Below are 18,697 nucleotides of genomic sequence, written 5' to 3' on the forward strand. Positions count from 1 at the left end.
ACTACTATTGACCAATCATATATATATATATATATATATATATATATATATATATATATATATATATATATATATATATATATATATATTTGAGATCAGTAGTATGGGTACACGTACACGTACATCGCCGAGATTGATCACATTTATATATATATATATATATATATATATATATATATATATATATATATATATATATATATATATATTATATATATTCTTGTTTTTAAAAGAGAAAAGAATATATTATTGTACAACAGTGGTTTGCCTTTATACAAAATAGGAAAAAGGTTCTATGAACTTTTAAGCGTTCCCTAAAGTTTCTAAACAGCCACTTTGAAACTATTTAGGTTCTTTCCAAACGTGGATCAAAGAGAGTGTGATGATGCAATTCTTAAAAATATACAAACTAATTAATTAAGTTAAGACAGTAACGTAACTATTTTTAGTTTTCTCTTGAAGGAGTGGATTGAGGGGGGCTGTTGAAGGGAAACCAAAATTTTGGGCAGTTGAAAAAAAAATATTTTTAGCAAAACGAGTTCTTATGATAGGTAGATGACAGTTATTAGGGTGTCTGGTAGGATACCTATGAAAAAAAAAATTGAGAAAAAAAATGTTGAAAGGCAAAAGGAACCATCCTTTTCTTATCACTGCACAGAGTATATATATTTACCAACATACATTTATACCCAACACAGTTAATAGTGTGTTGCTCAACATTTTATGTGTGTATTACGTAGTTGTCTGAACATAATTTAACATCTTTAACACAATATAATATTTAGATTATAAAGTTCAAAGCTTTTGCTTGTTCGCTCGCTTCTCTATCTCGCACTTACAAGAAATTTGATCACAGATGCCATGATGTGACCATCACAGGTTTTTGACCCATTACCTTACTGGCAACAACCGTAATACTTGTGCTTGTTTTACACAGTGGAAGCGCTGTTAAAAATCATTTTACAAACCTATCTACCAAGCTTACCAGTAGTTGTTTAAATAGTTTAAAATCTGAAACAACAAAGTCGAATTTCTTATATTTAATTCTTATGGATTAAGCATGGTTGTTTAAACTACTCTAGGTATCATCGTTTGGACAACTTTTAGCAAACCCTGGGGAACAAACTGTCCACACAACTACTGGTTAAAATCTGCCCAAATTGGGTAATAAAATAATAACAATTGAGTAATTAATTTGCAGTAGAAGCGCTGTTAAAAATCATTTTACAAAGCTATCTTACCAAGCTTACCAGTAGTTGTTTAAATAGTTTAAATTCTGAAACAACAAAGTCGAATTTCTTATATTTAATTCTTATGGATTAAGCATGGTTGTTTAAACTACTCTAGGTATTATAGTTTGGACAACTTTTAGCCAACCCTGGGAAACATACTGTCCACACAACTACTGGTTAAAATCTGCCCAAATTGGGTAATGAAATGATAACAATTGGGTAATTAATTTGCTTGATTTGATAATTGCTAAGAATATATCATTTTTTACCAACATACTTTACCCAACACAGTGGACAGTATGTTACCCAACATTTCAAGTGTGTAGAAATAATTTGATAGCTCACAATTAAACAAGTACATCTTTCCTACAACTTCAATTCATCCCTAAAGCATGCCTTAAAATCTTCAATTAACTTTGTTACCCCTCCTTTCTCTTGTTGTTGCATGTTCGTGAAATTTCACTTATCATCGGTTTATTTATTATATATTTTAAAAATGTATTTCAGTTAATATTCAGATAAGAACCTGCACATTAACTTTGCTCATCATAAGTATGTTTATTCCAGTTCATTTCGATCGTATGTTGGTTTAATTACTATAAAAGGAAATCAATTCTTGTTTTTCTTCTTATTCTTGTAATTTGCTCTCACTTTCATTTCATTTTAATTACTTCTCACTGCTACTTGAAATTACCAAGATGTAGGACGATTCCAAAAATAGACCTACTTGTTAAATGTGTTTCTGTTATGATAATTGTTTTAAATGAATATGGATGCTAATAATACTCCCCTGCAAGTTCAATACACTTATTTTACATGTCTCCTGATGGGTCTATATCCTTTCATTCATCTACACTCTACAAAACAATATACACATTTTACACATGTGGAGCGTCGTGGCCCAGAGGATTAGTCTTCGGACTTTGAAACAGAGGGCCGTGGGTTCGAATCCCAGCCATAGCATACTTTCCTTCAGCAAGAAACTGATCCACGATGTGCTGCACTCAACCCAGGTGAAGTAAATGGGTACCGGTAGGAAGTAATTCCTTACAAAGCTGTGTGCGCTATGAACGCCTAGCTTAGCCGGGTAATGTAGGAGCATCTCTGTTAGCTCCATGTTAGGAGCGCCTTGAGCACGTAACAGGGTGGATATGTGCGCAGTATAGATACTCTATACATTATTGTTATTATTATTATATTATTATATTACCATGTTTACGTGCGCGGCTTTCTCGATATCTAGACTATAGTTCTCTACCCCTATCTCTGCCCCACCCCTACACCCCCCTCTCTTATTACTATTCAGCAAGTGCGAGACCATTCTCATCCACAAACAACTGTAATAAAACAATGATTACGTGTGATTAGACCGCTCAAATCGATTTTTACTTTCTTTCTTATATAACGTATACTCCATTAAAACATTAGGGGGTGCAACAAGCTTTTTGAAACCAGGGTGGGGGTGGTGGGTTTCACCTCCACATATTTTCGGTAACCATGTACGACAAACGTTAAAAGGACCATCAAATTGTGATTTTACGAATATTTAGCCCCCCCCCCCCTCTCTCTCCCATTTTCAAATTTGTTGCACTCTCATTATTTCAAAAGCTCGAGTTTTGATTACAAACCCGTCATCTCAGTTGATACCTTCCGTCAATATTTACTTGAGTCTCACGTCATGAATCATAAGCTATTTGTTACCCCCACCAAGGGATATAACCAAGTCACCTTAATAATATCTCCGCTCCAGTGAGTTCATTTCAACTGTCCATTAACCCGCATTAGACAATTAAGTACAAAATTGAAAACCGCGGTTTCTTTTTAACGATATTGGACCCATTTCTACAAACACACGGAGACAGCCGGTCCTACAACATTGGTTCTAACGTAATAACTTCTGTCGGTCATGAGTCGTTTGTGTTAGTATGACGGTACCAAGGTTTAATACAAAAAATATATATATATTTATTTTGAAAATGACAAATATTTTGTCATTGATCTTAAAGAGATTTACCCTGAAATATCCCCATTTTCAATATCCTATTTCATTGTTTCCACTATATATCATTTTTTGAAAAGCATATCCGTGTATTGTGACAAATCAGTCCGATCATGGCTATCAATTTCATATTGATTACTTTTTGTCGCGATCCTTCTTCTTCTGACATTTTTGGCGATTTCGTGAGATTTCTGGTCCCCGGGGAGGGGTGGAGGTGTGGGTGGAGCAAGTCTCCCATACACTGCATGTATATGGTTCGAATTTCGGAAGGACAATTCCCCTGGATCGCCGCCTGTCCTTACATCCTATATACTCAAACCTATCAAATTTACTTACCATCTCTTCCATTTTTCTATCTTCTTCTGAATTTCTTTCCTCGTTCTAATATTATTTTTCTACTTTTTTTATTAAAGGAGAATGAAACCATTTGAAAAAGATAGCTTGTGTGAAAACAGAAAAATCAAAGAAACGGATCAACAAAATTTTGAGAAAAATCGGACAAATAATGAGAAAGTTATGAGCATTTGAATATTGCGATCACTATTGCTATGGAGATCCTCCCATTGGCAATGCGACAAAGATGTGTGATGTCACTGATGAACAACTCTCCCCATTACTTTAGTATATATTTCACTTGAATTGCCTCTTTTATCACATCTATCCATAGATCATGTGTTCTTTCTACATGAGGGCATGTAATACATATGTTTTAAGAATACATAATGGATAAAGAGTTTGTATCATCGTAAGAAAAAGCAAAAAGAGACATTTTGAGGGTATTTTATAGTCCACCAAAGGGAAAGTTGTTCATCAGTGACATCACACTTCCTTGTCGCATTGCCAATGGGAGGATCTACATAGCATTAGTGATTGCTATATTTAAATGCTCATAACTTTCTCATTATTTGTCCGATTTTTCTCAAAGTTTCTTTATTCTTATTCTTTGATTTTTCTGTTTCTACACAAGCCTATTTGTTCCAAAGGTTTAATTCCCCTTTAAGCAGAATCTTACTACAGTATTCTGTGAGTGGATTACCAAGGGGGCGTTTTTTTTGGGGGGGGTGCCCTCAACCCCCCCCCCCTAAAAAAAATCTCCACCAATGTAAAAAAAAAGAGAAAGAGAAAAAAGGAATGAGAGAAGGGTGAAATCTATAATATCATTGGATGATGGCTATGCATGCCGAGACCTTACCTTTCACAAAATTTGATTTTGTATCAAAAATTTTAATTTTTTTTCATACGTTATACGCGATACGCCATTATCTAGCCCTCTCAAAATATTTGGCTCATATTACATCACTGATTTGTGTATATGCAAAGGCGACCATTGCAATCACAAATGCCTTGTACTAGTACAGTACAAACGCATTTTCTCATTATACGGTCAATATGGAATTGTGTGCAATTTCTCATATTTGTTATCATATTTTGTACACAATTGATATCCAATTGTTAACATTATTAAGTGGAAGAGTGTAAATGTTGTTCTAAATCTCGAATCTTAAATATTTTCCCCAACTTTTTAATACACAGTTGATTTCATAATCACTGTCCCTTTATTTTCTAGCATGGAAAAGGAGAGCCTATGCATGCAATTATTTTCGTATGCCTCAATTGAATTTCGTGGATCAATAAAATGATTTTGAATATGGAGTCTTGAAAAGAATAAGGGGAAGCGAAAGGACCAATCGTTGAAATGCTTAACTGAATTCACAGTATGATTCCATATTGGAGATTACTCAAAATGTAAAAGCAAGATGACATACCCTTTCTGTAAAACTATAAATTTAGTATAGGCCTACTGCCAACAAGGAAGTCAATGATATTTTACAGGTAACTTCTTCCCCTTTCCCGTTCCAACAAAAACAACCATCAAGAAATATGTCTGTAGATCTATCTTATCTCATTCTATCCAAATAGATTTTGATGTTTGGATAACAAAAATGCTTAAGATTATCTTTAAAAGGAGAATCAATCAATTAGATAAATATCATACACTGCAAATGTCTCACCTGCTTTGCTAAAGAAGACCCCCCCTGAACAGTGGTGTACGTTTTTTTTTCTAATATTTGTTTTTGCCGAATTAGGTTCCTCATTTGAAAAGCTCGTAATTTCTCAGGTTTGTAAATCTGACAATGAAAATAAGGTTCGTTTTTCAGAATGTTCGATGGCAGGAAACTTGAATGTGTTTTTTTTTCAGTACGAACATATACAATAAACTTCACAAACCTTATTTCATTTTCTAAGGATAGAAACTTCGTAATAGCAAACCATATTCGTTTCCATATTAACGATCTTTCTGAGTAATGAATCTTTATTTCTTTGTCGGAATTGACAAATTGTCGGACCCATTAATCTTTGGCATAACAAACCTCATTTCTTTTCCGTATTAACGAACCAACAATTTTTTTTATCGGAATAACAAAATGCGGTGTCTCTGGACATTCAAATATGATAATAATAATAATAATAAACACAGCATTTATCATGCGCCATCTATCTAGTGAACTATTCCGAGGCGCAGAGGGATTGGGAACTACAGATAAAATAATTTGCATATGTATGGGTGCATGAATAAATGAAATTAGCTAACAATATTTAACAAAAATAAGAAGAAAACAGATAAGATTTTAGGTATTTTTTAAATGCTTCAAGTGATTCTGCTGATCGGATCGTCAGTGGAAGAGCATTCCAGAGAGATGGAGCTGATGAGGCAAATGCCTTTTCTCCCAGAGTTAAATTCGTTCTTTGTACATTTAGCTGTTTATTAGTACAGGATCGGAGATTTCTAACGGGAATGTATTCAGAGATTAGATTCAAAATAACGAGCAGCACTGGAAGAGCAATCTAAACATGTCGAGTGTGGAATCATCAATTGTCAGGATTGTGGACTGTGTGTTCACCTGCTAACAAATTCAAACTTTGGCATTTTTACATTGTCAATACGATTTATGACAGTTTTGAAATAAAATGCGTATACAATTGTTCCGGTGAGTTTTACATGTGTTTATGTCAGTAAATATGCTGCACTCAACCCAGGTGAGGTAAATGGGTACCGGTAGGAAGTAATTCCTTAAAAAGCTGTGTGCGCTATGAACGCCTAGCTTAGCCGGGTAATATAGGAGCGCCTTGAGCACCTAACAAGGTGGATATGTGCGCAATATAAATACACTATATTATTATTATTATTATATAAATAGTGAAAAATCAAACAAGCACAACATTGAAAACTTTATCAAAATCGGATGTAAAAATAAGAAAGTTATGCCATTTCGCTTGTTTTTCACAAAACAATATGCACAACTCAGTAATATGCAAATGAGAGAGTCGGTGATGTTCCTAACTCACTATTCCTTTTTTTTATTGTTGGAATTTATACAATTTTCCCCTTTTTGCACATTTGACAATAATGACCAACTTGATTTGAACCACAAAATGTTAAAACAATGGTAATCTACATATCCAAGGAGGATTTTCTTCTCATATACTATACTATACTGCATACTATTACCCCGTGCTAAAGCCGGGGTAATAGTATGCAGCGCTTAGAAACATTTGTATTAAGCGCTATATAAGAAATTGCATATTATTATTATTATATGACAGTGATGAAAAAACTAAAAAAAATTGTGTGTGACGTCATCAGTCCCATCATTTGCATACCGACCATAATATTCATACAACTATTTTGTGAAATTAAGCGAATATCAAAATAAATCGTTGTTATCTTGATAAACATCCGATTTCTATTTTGATTGTTATATGCTATGCAACTACAAGAATATTTATTAGGAGGCTGCCGCACTCTACAAGTTCCGCTTTATAGCAGCCTTCTTCATTTCCAACCAGAGATGTAATAATCTTTAATATAATTTGTGTACAGGGATACTTGAAATATGTTTTGTGACCCAGCTACCCTATTTGTATGTCAAAATGTACAAAACAAACTGTAATTGTTGAAAATGGAAATAAACGAAATAAAATGAAATGAAAATGAAATGAAAATTTTGATGGGTTTTTTTAGTGTTATACCTATTGGATTTACTCCTTTTATTCAAATCAACTTTTAGTTGGGGTGAACTTGTCCTTTAATAGCGAAGCAGTTGAGGCATTATAACAGTCCCCAACATTCTGTCTAATTGATCGGTACCCCTTCATAAATAATCAGAATTTATCTTAGTTATCATCGACCAGACCATATCAGAACACTCTCCTTCTGAGGTTTGTAGGAATATGCTAATGATGGTGTGTGTGAGGGTGTATGTGTGTGCTGTGTGTGTGAGAGAATGAGATGTATATTTCTTAGGGCGGGGATAATGCTTCATGTACCTTGTTCGGATCAGGAAGGGGGGGGGGTTATCTTCCAATATAGTTCACACTCTGTAACCCAATATAATTTCATCACATAGAGTATCATTGTCATATATGGGTCAATTTTTTGTTTCTCATTAAATTATCAATATTTCAATCTGTGTGATTCATCTTCCATCCTTCCTCTTTCTTTTGTATGCCTTTTCCCTTTCACCTTTTCTCTTATTTCTCCCCTCCTTAACTTCAGTACCTTCTCCCCCTCCTCCTTTCCTTCTTCACCTATTTTTCTCCTCCATCCACGTGCATATTCTTTATTACCTTTCCCCTGAATTCATGTATTTGTTTTCAAACTGATCTCGTATTATACATCTAAATTGTGTTTAAAATGTATTACTTTCATGAAATTACGAATGTATGATTATGTGATATATTTTTCTTAACTAATATTTTTATTTACTTTGTTTGGATTATTATGATTTTGTAATGCCTCTTTTGTAAACTTACCTTTGTAAACTCATCGCAATTCGACTCTGTCGCAATGATGTTTTTTATCAATAAACCAGTTATCTATCTATCTATCTACCATAAACATTGTGTTCCACGGCACACGACTCTGCTAGTGTACACATTTAGTTTTCGCAGACGGTCTTCATACATAAAGGGATGGTCAGGCAGGATATGTTTATATTTCAATGCATATAGAGTAAAATTCACAGAGCAAAATACTGAAAATTTGATCAAAATCGAATAACAAATAGCAAAGTTATTGAATTTTAAAGTTTTGCATTTATTCTGGAGTAACAGTTCTAGGCATGTCTTTATGAATATTCATCAGGTGGGTTGATGATGTCATATCCGCACTTATTCTTTTGTATTTCTTTATATTAGGTTTATTCAAATTTCTTCTACCAAGAACTGAAACAATTGGATTGACAACTGATTACATGAATTAGTTATTCATTGTCGCAACTTATTTCATTATAATGGAGACACATCCTTTACACATGTATGAAAAAAATAAACAGGAATGATTTCATGTAATAAAATAACAAATAGGAAAGTGGGGATTTGACATCATAAGCCAACCTAATGAATATTCATGACAATGTGCATATAACTGTTTTCACAAAAATATTGATAAAATTAAAAATCAATTAATAACTTTGCTACTTGCAATCCTATTTTGATGAAATTTTCAGCATTTTGCTGTGTGAATTTTACTCTATTTATTAAGATTTAAACATTTTCAGCCCGGACCATCCCTTTAAAAATTTCGCTTTCGTATTTGTACTAAAGTAGATTCAGTCAGGTGGACAGTGCACTTTACAGCGCCATGCGCCAATTGCCAACTTTTCGTTTCATACCTTCTTTGAAACTCTTTGCATTTCATTGTCGTATGAGTCCTTAAGAGAATCTAAACAGTCTTGTTATGCTTCAAATATTACCACAAGTTACAAAATGAAACCCCGAGTCAGTCTGTATATAAATATATTTAAGAATTATCGGTAACGCCCTATGTATGTTTTCACGATCAGGAACTATACAGAAAATAAATAATGTATTCTTGGATTATTCCGTAATTAGTTTGAACAAATTTATTATATACACATAGCTTATTTTTCTCGGATCCGGTGGGCGTTAAAGCTGTTCTTAAGTTAGAAATTTTCCATCTTAATTTAATTTATATTGCAAAATAGTATGCTTATTTAAAACCTCCAATGTGTTGCCCAAATTGTGTGTTTTTCACAACATATGTATTATTATTTTTGTTTCTTTGCAACGGATACAAATACTTATGTTTATATATGGTATACAATTTGTTTTTGTTTGATGGAAGTGAAATGAATAAAATTGAATTGAATTGAATAAACGACTTTAGACGAGACTGGTGATCCTTTCTTCGGAGCACGATCAACAAGAAATGAAATTTGGGGTAAGGATTATAACAGACAATAGCACAAGAAATGGGTCATAGGGGGCGATCGCCCCTATTTGATTGGACAACTTGACAAAATTAATGCAAATAAATGTTTTTAAAAGCATTAGAGGTAGTTTAAAAGCAAACGAATTTTCTTTTTTTTTCGCCTAACCTGGCATTCGAACATCAAGAATCAACGCACATTTCACCAATTGTGCGTTGAGGCGTTCGTAAATTACGATCGTTTAATGAAACCGCCCTTGGACTCCATCCCATTCAAGGGTTCACTTATACATTGGTCACATTTGATCTACGGTGGCCGTACGGCGAGTCGACAACAGCCGTTTTGTTAATTTCAATTCAAACCAAAATTTGGTTGGTACTAAAAGTGTTGAAACGGCTGTTTTCGACTCGCCGTACGGCCGCCGTAGAGCAAATGTGACCATGGTATTACTAGTGATATCTCTTTGTTACCAAACAATTTTTTTTAAGCACCAAAAATGTTGCAATTAGGATTGAATTGATTTTCCTCCTAAATCCTTGGACACGTTTCATAAAGAGTTGCGCTCATGGCAACTGTGTTATTATTGTAGCTACAATCGAAGCCTTGATTGTGATTGGCTGTCGAGCCCTGTTACCATGGTAATTGTCATGAACAAAAGTGCTCCTTATTTATTGCAGCATTGGTCAAGGGGGTTTCAAATTCCACAATCGTATCACAAACATTGACAAAATCATATTCACTTTCCGCGCTATACAACACGGAAACGAAAGTGTGAAGGACGTTTACCCGCTGTTGCTATGGCAATATGAATATAACAATATGTTTCATAAATCGAAGCGGAAACGCCTACAGGGGGAAAAAAGAGACTGATACTTATTAATCGCTTTTGATTTCGCACCTGAATATCAAAGAAACAATCATTCAACATATCCATTCACCCATCAACAAATCAGAGGGGTGTGGTTCCCAAGGACATCCAAGCATGTTTTTAGTTTTGAAGCAAATGCATATGTTTTCATTAATATTATTACATTAAAGCTAAACACAAGGAAGATCATCAAAATGATCATAATTAAATGAATCAACAAACATAAACCTTTTAATTTATATTCTCAGTAGTGCCTAAATAATTATTTCGGGGGAACGAAATAATCCACAAAATATTTTTTCTCTCCTTCATGTCACCTTCAAGTACAGTCAGTATACAAACTCCTGATAAAGGCTAAATTAGCACTTCAATTTCTGAAGTGAAATTCTGTTATTACACGAACATTCTGCACACATTCATGTCATCTGCATGATCAAACAAAATTAACAATATTCATTTCTGAGATCTGCCATATCTGAAAGATACACTATTATGTAATCAGCAAACATTCCGGCTATACTATCTTTTCTTTGAACACCATTAACCAGGGGCGAATCCAGGATTTCCAGGGAGGGGGGCATTTTGTATGCAGGAAAAAAAATGACAAGCAAGAGAGAGAAAAAAACGGTTAGAGGACAACCACATCGAGAATTTTATTTTTTTTAATGTTACCAAAATGGCATCACTTATTATTTTTCCTATCAAGGGGGATGGGAAATTTGGATATCTACACGGCAATAACTTTGGTGTTGATTTAACACCAGCCCGGAATCTCCACGCCAGATAAGTGTTAAACAACACCAGTTTCATTTTGCTCTAACACCAGATAGGTGTTTGTACAACACCAATAAGTAAAACAGCATTGGTTTGATTCCAAACTGGTGTTGTTTCAAAACTTTTTTTTGGTGTGGACATATATATTCCGGGCTGGTGTTAAATCGTCACCGGAATTTTTGCAGTGTCCTGACATTCCTAGATCTTTATTGAATAGCACCTTATATGGTTATATATTTTGGACAAGGTCAGGAATCAGGAGTGAGTAAAATAATTTCCTGCATTTCCTTTACAAACATATAATCACGAAAGAAGCCGAATAAATTGTAGTCCTAAACGATTTTTTTTGGAATAACGATGTGGACAACCTTAGTCATTCTCTGAAATCTATGATTAACCAAAATTGGACAAAGTACCTCACTTGGGAAATAGGTATTCAACCAAGGTTAGGTGGCAAAATAATTAATAAAACACACGCACGAAATGAAAATGGGACATGGCCGGTATGAGAAATAATGGACACTTGGTATATTTCAGTTTCTTCCGCGTTTGCGTTGACTTTATTTGTTAAGCCATAAGCCGCACGAAGTGGTCTGCAAAATGAATAACATGATCTCTTGGAAAGGAAGGTGGTCAAAAGAAAACAAAATATTATGATTTCATTTAGCTTACTCGGAAAGAAATGCTTTGGATTCTAGCAGGATGGTTAAGCTGCATGTGTATACACAATCCCTATTTTTAATACATTCCATTAGCATAAAAAATGAGAGGATCCCAAAATTGGAGATGATGAACATTTTGATAAAAATGACAAAAGGAACCTAATCTGATGAGGTTCCACGCCTTTATTAAAATCAATCTGACCGGGGTAAGTTTCAGGAGATTATTTTAATCCCTTCGTCAATCAAAACCCGAATCCAGAATCCCTCTCGATATTCACACTTTCATTTACTGTATTATATTGGTAATATCGCTTTATGATTATCAAGATTAGAAAAAAAGGTCACCCCTTTTGTGCCAAGAAATGGCAGATTGAAAGGCAGGCTGTTTGGGGGCTGTAAGCTTTGCAAATGAGAGTAATATGAGGACACCAATTGGTGATCTTATCAAAGTTTTGAAGACCGAGGGGAGGCACTGCAGGAAGAAGGGGAACAACCGCTACGACCCCAACACCATGAAAAAAAAACCTCGGGGAAAACGAAGAAAAGATGAAGAAATGGAAGAGATAAGAAAGAAAATATTTAAAAGAATAGGTCGAGGGCAATCTTCACTCCTCTTGCACCATATTTGTATATTTAGTGTTTATGTATTTATATTATATTTAGTTGTTTTCCCTCATCTAGTCTATGATTACAACAGATTAAGAATCAACTTTGGTCATCTATAATAAGAGCATTCATGCCTACGTGAAAGTCGAGAATAGTGGTATCCTGTTCACGTACCAAGGACCTTGGACTTTAGCCACATTCTCAAATAATATTGCACCAAATTGATAATAAATGAATAGCCATAATATTCTCCCTTTTCAATAATTATTTCCTTTCATACGAGGAAGTATAATCTCTTTAAAAGAGAAAAACAAATACTTTGGGCCAATTTCAAAATAATCCTGTGTTTGAAGAAATCATGTCGTGCAGCACCAATTCCATGCATTGTGATTATGGCTTGGACCGGGACGGGGGTGAGGGGTGGGTGGTGGAGAATGGGGTGGGAGTAGTTGGGGAGGGGGGGGGGGGGTCAAAGTAGTCTTCTAGTCCTTGCTCGTGAAGGAATGTTGCTTTTAATTGGGAATACATTATACAAAACTTATCAGGGGATTTCTTTTTGTATCATGTTTTTTTTTGGGGGGGGGTGAGTAGATTTTTCATACAAACGTGTTCATATAACATTTTTCATTAAAGCTATAACATAATCGTGCGGTATAGAAATTATCGTAATGGAACATTCTTATTTTTGACAATTTTTTTTTGGGGGGGATGGGGTTTAAAGGTCTCCTATAATGATGTTTGGAAGCAATTTGGGGCTATAATATATACAAAATCTCCAATTTTTCATACTTCTTTCCTACGCAGCCTGCGTCACATCCGGCGTTGGCAGTATTTTTGTAAACCAAAAATGTTGGTCGACGTACTTACCAATTCCTTCTATTGTCCTTATTTCTTTTCATATTTTTCATCTTTATTCATATCTTTGTATTCCTCTTCCTACTCTCACGCAAGTTGGCAGGATATCAATGACCGAAACGACAATAAAAAGTTAGGAGTCATAAATGAATTAAGTCATTAATAAGGCAAATTGCTTTCTGTTGCTTCTCTTGCACATGTTCTCAATCTTAATTGTTCATCTGCGACCAGCTCCTATTCTTACTATTTGTTCTGATCGTAATTTAGCCATTAATTATCTCGTCTAATTGGCACATATGCTATACAGCCAATCCGTCAAGTATACACAGCAAAAACTGTGGTGTTAACCGGTGTACATAGAGGAGCACACCAGCTATTTTACACCGGTATTAAATTGGTGGTGTTAGTTTTACACCTATAGGTGTTATTACAACACCTATGGTAGTTACATTTACACTCTTTGGTGTTATGTTCAATCTCTAGGGTGTTATTTTAACACCTCAGGGTGTGGTCCTCTATTAACACCAATAGGTGTCATTCTTAACACCACGGTTTTTTACAGTATAGCATGTGATATCTAACACATGTAGATGAATGAGCCAAGCTCTTATGTGGCCAAGTATCAAACATAAGTAGATGGCATGGAAATCAGACCAACTGGGCATTAGACTAAATGAGAATTAGACTAAGTTGATATTAGACCAAGTGCAGTGTACACCAAAGGGCAACTGGACCGATTACGTAATCGCTGTTTAGCTCACGTGGTATTAGACTAGCATAGAAGTACACCAGCTATAAAGCAAATAATAAACAAAATCATTATTATATTAAGGCATGAATAATACTTGATCTAACCAACTACAAACTCAGAATATTCATGAATCTTAACGAAATATGTCACACCCATTTAAAATAGCATCATCTTAATTGATTAATCAATTAATATGTTAATGATCTCTTTTCACAACAATAATAACCAGATCAAGTTAAAATGAATTTTTTTTGCGATTCAATTTATTAAATATCGCATTCAGTAGTAGCAGGATTAAAATACATTTCCGTTTCAACACCCAAAGTCATCAACTCTTGCTTTTTCAGGTGGAATTGTAAGTTGAAGTTTGACCAGATAAGACGGTGATGACAAACATGTTATCATTTCTCGGCGACCTTGAACGTGTCGCCTATAACCGTGATTTCCCCTGAGAAATGATGCGAACTATGTCTACCAGTCTAAGCTATAGTCACATAAAAAAACCGATTCCAAACCGATCGACGATATATCATTTAAAATACACGTAATAGCTATGATCGGTCTGGCTATCGTTCTCTTGTTGTGACAAATCCTTATTGCTAACCAGGATACAGGAAAAGGATGAAATCTTACTTCATTTGCGGGAAAGGAGAAGACTGATTACGACATGTGCGGATTGTTTGAAAGGTGAAACAATAGCTGAGACGGATATAGCACATGTGAAGACGGGTGGCAATAGGTGTTATCAAATTATCTCACCAGTGTAGAAGCCGGTCATTAACCTAGACGTATGACCTGCGCACGGGTATAGGAGGCCATAAATATATTCATCGAATATCTGATGAGATATTCGTGGTTTTTGTCACATCATATACCCTTTTTAGACAGGCTAAAATTTCCTTAACCCCGTACTATTGGTGGGGCTAAATGGCAATTTAGCCCCACCTATATAGTACGGGGTTAAGCTTAGCCCACTTTCGTTTTACACAGCGTTTTTGCAAAGTGGGCTAACCCCACCTATAGTACGGGATTATTTGGCCCTGCAAAAAAGCAGGGTTATCCCACCAATTGCTAAGAGCAATAGTACGGGGTTAAGATAGCATGTGTAAAACGAAAGTGGGCTAAGCTTAACCCCGTACTATAGGTGGGGCTAAATGGCAATTTAGCCCCACCTATAGTACGGGGTTAAGGAAATTGTAGCGTGTGTAAAAAGTGTACGAGTGAAGCACTTGTACTACGAATGATCGACAAAAACCACTAGTCCGGGGTTAGCGAGTTTCGTGTGTAAAAAGCAAGCATTCCTTATCCGGGGTTAGCAATAACAATTTGGCATGTGTGAAAAGGAAAAAAAAATAGTACGGGGTTAAGGATAGTACGGGGTTAGCGATAGTCCGGGGTTAAGAAAATCCTGTGTAAAAAGGGCATTATAGTCTAAAGTTAATTAGAGATGGCGAGAATAGAGAATGGTTGATGATGGAGGGAAGAGGGGCCGAAGAAAGGGGGTCGTAATTGTAAAAGGCAAACGAACCAACAGCCACGATACAGCCCCACCTCAAGACCTCAGCAACTCATATCTGGCCAGAGTAGTGCAACATTCTGTGCAGTGTTAGTAGTCTTGTGATATAGACCCAATTGAACGTTAACACATTCATTCACTGCTCAATGTATACATATCACATAAATTATGTTATCAATTTCAAAAAGCAATACAGGTACCTTCCTTCTAAAATAAAAAGTCTTTCTCTTCGAGTAAAATCCGATAATTTATCCTCTGTATTACTAATAATCATTCCAAGGATATCCCTAATCATTCATATACACTCTAAAAAATGTCGGTTGGGCAAAATATTGTCCACACAATTGGTTTAAAAAAATCATCCAACTCTGAGTATAGTTTTCAACCAATACTGTATAGTTTTCATCTTAAGCACATTAATTATTGTTTTAAAACCACCCAGAATAACAATTGGATAAAGATTTAACCAATAAATATGTTGATAGTCTGTTGTCCCAAATTTTAAGATTGTTAGCATGGGTTTTAGTAGGTTCATGGCAATCACACACAGTCAATGAAAGACAGTTGGTCGATTCGTTTCCCCTTTAAAAGTTTGTTTTTTAGGCTTTCCAGGTCGGCCAACGACCCAGCATGAAAATTAATTGTCGATATTTAAACGCACGGCACGACAAAATGAGAGAGAAGTCCATCGCATTTCGTCGTAAATTACTGACCAACCAAATTGTCAATTTGGGATTGCATTAATTTTTATATATCCAGAAATGTCAGTGACTGCGGTATTTCTTTGAATTTTAACCATCCTCCCTGTCTGATTCCAATCTTACTCTTCGGTTATAGATTGCCATCTTTAGGCGAGGTCAAACCACAAAGGATCAATGTGTGTCTAAAATCTATTAAAAATAATTGCATCGTGCTTTTAAAATGAGAAAAATAACGTTTCCTGCCGATTTTGATTTTATTGACATATGCTTTCATTCACTTTACTAAATTCCATTGCTCCGATCTCTTCATGCGAAGTTATTCTATTAAAATCACGTCTTACAGTACATCCATTTTTATGGTATAACAAAGTTAATTAGGGGTGGCGAGAAAAAAAAGAATGCCTACACTGTTAAGTGATATTTTATTCCTCGGTTGAACAACATTGTTATTCACGGCTCATACTTCTTTTTTATTCACTCTTCTTCCTCCTGTTTTTGTTTTCCTCTTCATGTTCTGTCATCTACTACTTGAAAAATAAAATCATGGGGGAAGCCCCCCCCCCCCCCTCCGGTAGTACCGAGCTGGATTTAAGCCACTTATGTAAAGTAACTATAACTGGATTGAAATGCTGTGCATAATCTGTAGTTTATTATTGTGATCCAGCAAACATTCATTACACATGCATGAATAACCTGAACAAGTTCAAGCACACTATTCCCTAGCTCTAAGTTATGTGATAAAAGCGCCTTTTGACCTTCCCACCTTTAACAGACAAAGCAGGGGAAATATCTAAAGAGATTGTTTAATTTCCTAAAAGAGGTAGGCAACATTTTTCGGAGCCCAACAAAATAATAGCATATTTTTCTCTGGAGAGAAGTGGATATTTTTTTTTCTTCAGAAATCATAAATCTATTACATGTAATGTGATAATATATGTATATAAATTGTAGTTTATATACCCATAATCTAGGTTTTAATAGGTTCTCCGACCCTCAATAGAGTACGCTGAACTCCCGAGAGCAAATTTAGCGGTTGTTTATTTCTGTGGTAATGAGGGCCTGTTCCTGCTCTTACTATACTTTTTTGTTTTGAATGGTTTCATTTCTACTGGTAATGGGTCAAGTTAAAGTGAAAACTATACCAGATTTGTCACATCCGGACATCAGTACATTTGTCACGTTTGTCGTGTTGCTGGTTGGTGGATTTTAGTATCATTCTTTTTTTTTCTTTTTTTAATTCAAATATGAACAGATGAAAGCAAATGAATGGGTTTCAGATCATCAATATGTCTTGTGTTTAAAAGTTCACATGAAATTTTAGAAGAATGCCTGAAAATAAACAAGATAATTTCTTAGTACAAGTCACAAATCTGTTATGTATTAAAACAATACCTGATTTAATGTACATGTTACGAAAGGTGAAATTAAGTGAACATGTCTTGTCAAAGTGTTTTATTCCGAACCAAAATGAAAAAAAAATCCACACTTTTGTTCTTGTTCTAAACAGATTTTTGGCAAGATCATTGATATGATACTTTGGCTATGTTAGCCAAAAATTAAACTTTTCACAAAGCTTCAGACGTTATTTAAATAGTCAAAAATAAAATCAAAGACCGGGATTTTCAATTCTCTTTTGTTTTTGTCACATCATGGGCACTGACCATGAGTGTGACTTTACCTTTCATTATGAGAGCTATGCTCCTTTTAAAATCTACGATTTTATTTCTACGGCATTTACTAAACTATTTGTGATTATATGTATATTTATACAATAATTTTATTTGGAGTTACCTTTGGTTGTTATATTTTATAGCACATTTTAAAGAGAATTTTCTTCCAGTCTAAGTATGATATGAATAAAAACATCACAGCTCGTCTTTCTTTTGAATATGCGTATTTATGAATATTATTCATGTAATTATCTGAACGAAATATCACTATCGACTTCTCGAGTCTAAATTTGGTACTGACTAATCATCTACTCACCGATAAGACAAGAAAGGAAGCAACCAGCCTCATTTTGAAAGTTAATCCACCAAACAAATTAAGGGAATATTAACTCCTTATACACCGGACGATTCAAAATATGCATAGGTATTACAAATTCCTCTTGCGAGCGCTCCGAGCTATTCCTGATCCCCTGGTTCCGACGGGGAGAGCTGGCGTGCAGGTTCGCTGGGTCCTCGATGGATCCCGCAAACAAGGATGTAAATATTAATACGTCCGTGAGATTGTGTGTACTTTGAGTTTGTGTGATGTCAACTGAATGATTTACATTGAGTCAGAGAGAGCGTGACTGTATGAATGAAATACGTCACCATATGAAGTATTTCGTCACGGTTGATGGGCCGCGAAAAATATGACCACATAAGTTATTGCACGCCAGATACGCATGCGCCAAGGTTTGATTCCATATTTTTTTTAACCACACAGTACATGATATTGATTGTAATGACTTCTAATGTATAGGAATACTATTATAGTGCTGCAATGTTAGGTT

The 18,697-nt window shown here is 34.9% G+C and overlaps 1 protein-coding gene across 2 annotated transcripts in view; it reads right to left on the reverse strand.

Annotated features, from left to right (window-relative positions):
* LOC121405705 overlaps positions 1 to 18,494 on the reverse strand; it is a 59,757-nt gene extending 41,263 nt beyond the window's left edge. For both annotated transcript variants that reach the window (XM_041596629.1, XM_041596628.1), the window contains exon 1: positions 18,184 to 18,494. In XM_041596629.1, coding sequence (XP_041452563.1) covers positions 18,184 to 18,216 — 33 coding nt within the window. In that variant the 5' untranslated portion in view covers positions 18,217 to 18,494. The remainder of the gene's footprint in view (positions 1 to 18,183) is intronic.
* Positions 18,495 to 18,697: the final 203 nt, after the last annotated feature.

Source organism: Lytechinus variegatus, chromosome 19 (genome assembly GCF_018143015.1).
Source record: "Lytechinus variegatus isolate NC3 chromosome 19, Lvar_3.0, whole genome shotgun sequence".
In the NCBI taxonomy this organism is placed as follows: Eukaryota; Metazoa; Echinodermata; class Echinoidea; order Temnopleuroida; family Toxopneustidae; genus Lytechinus; species Lytechinus variegatus.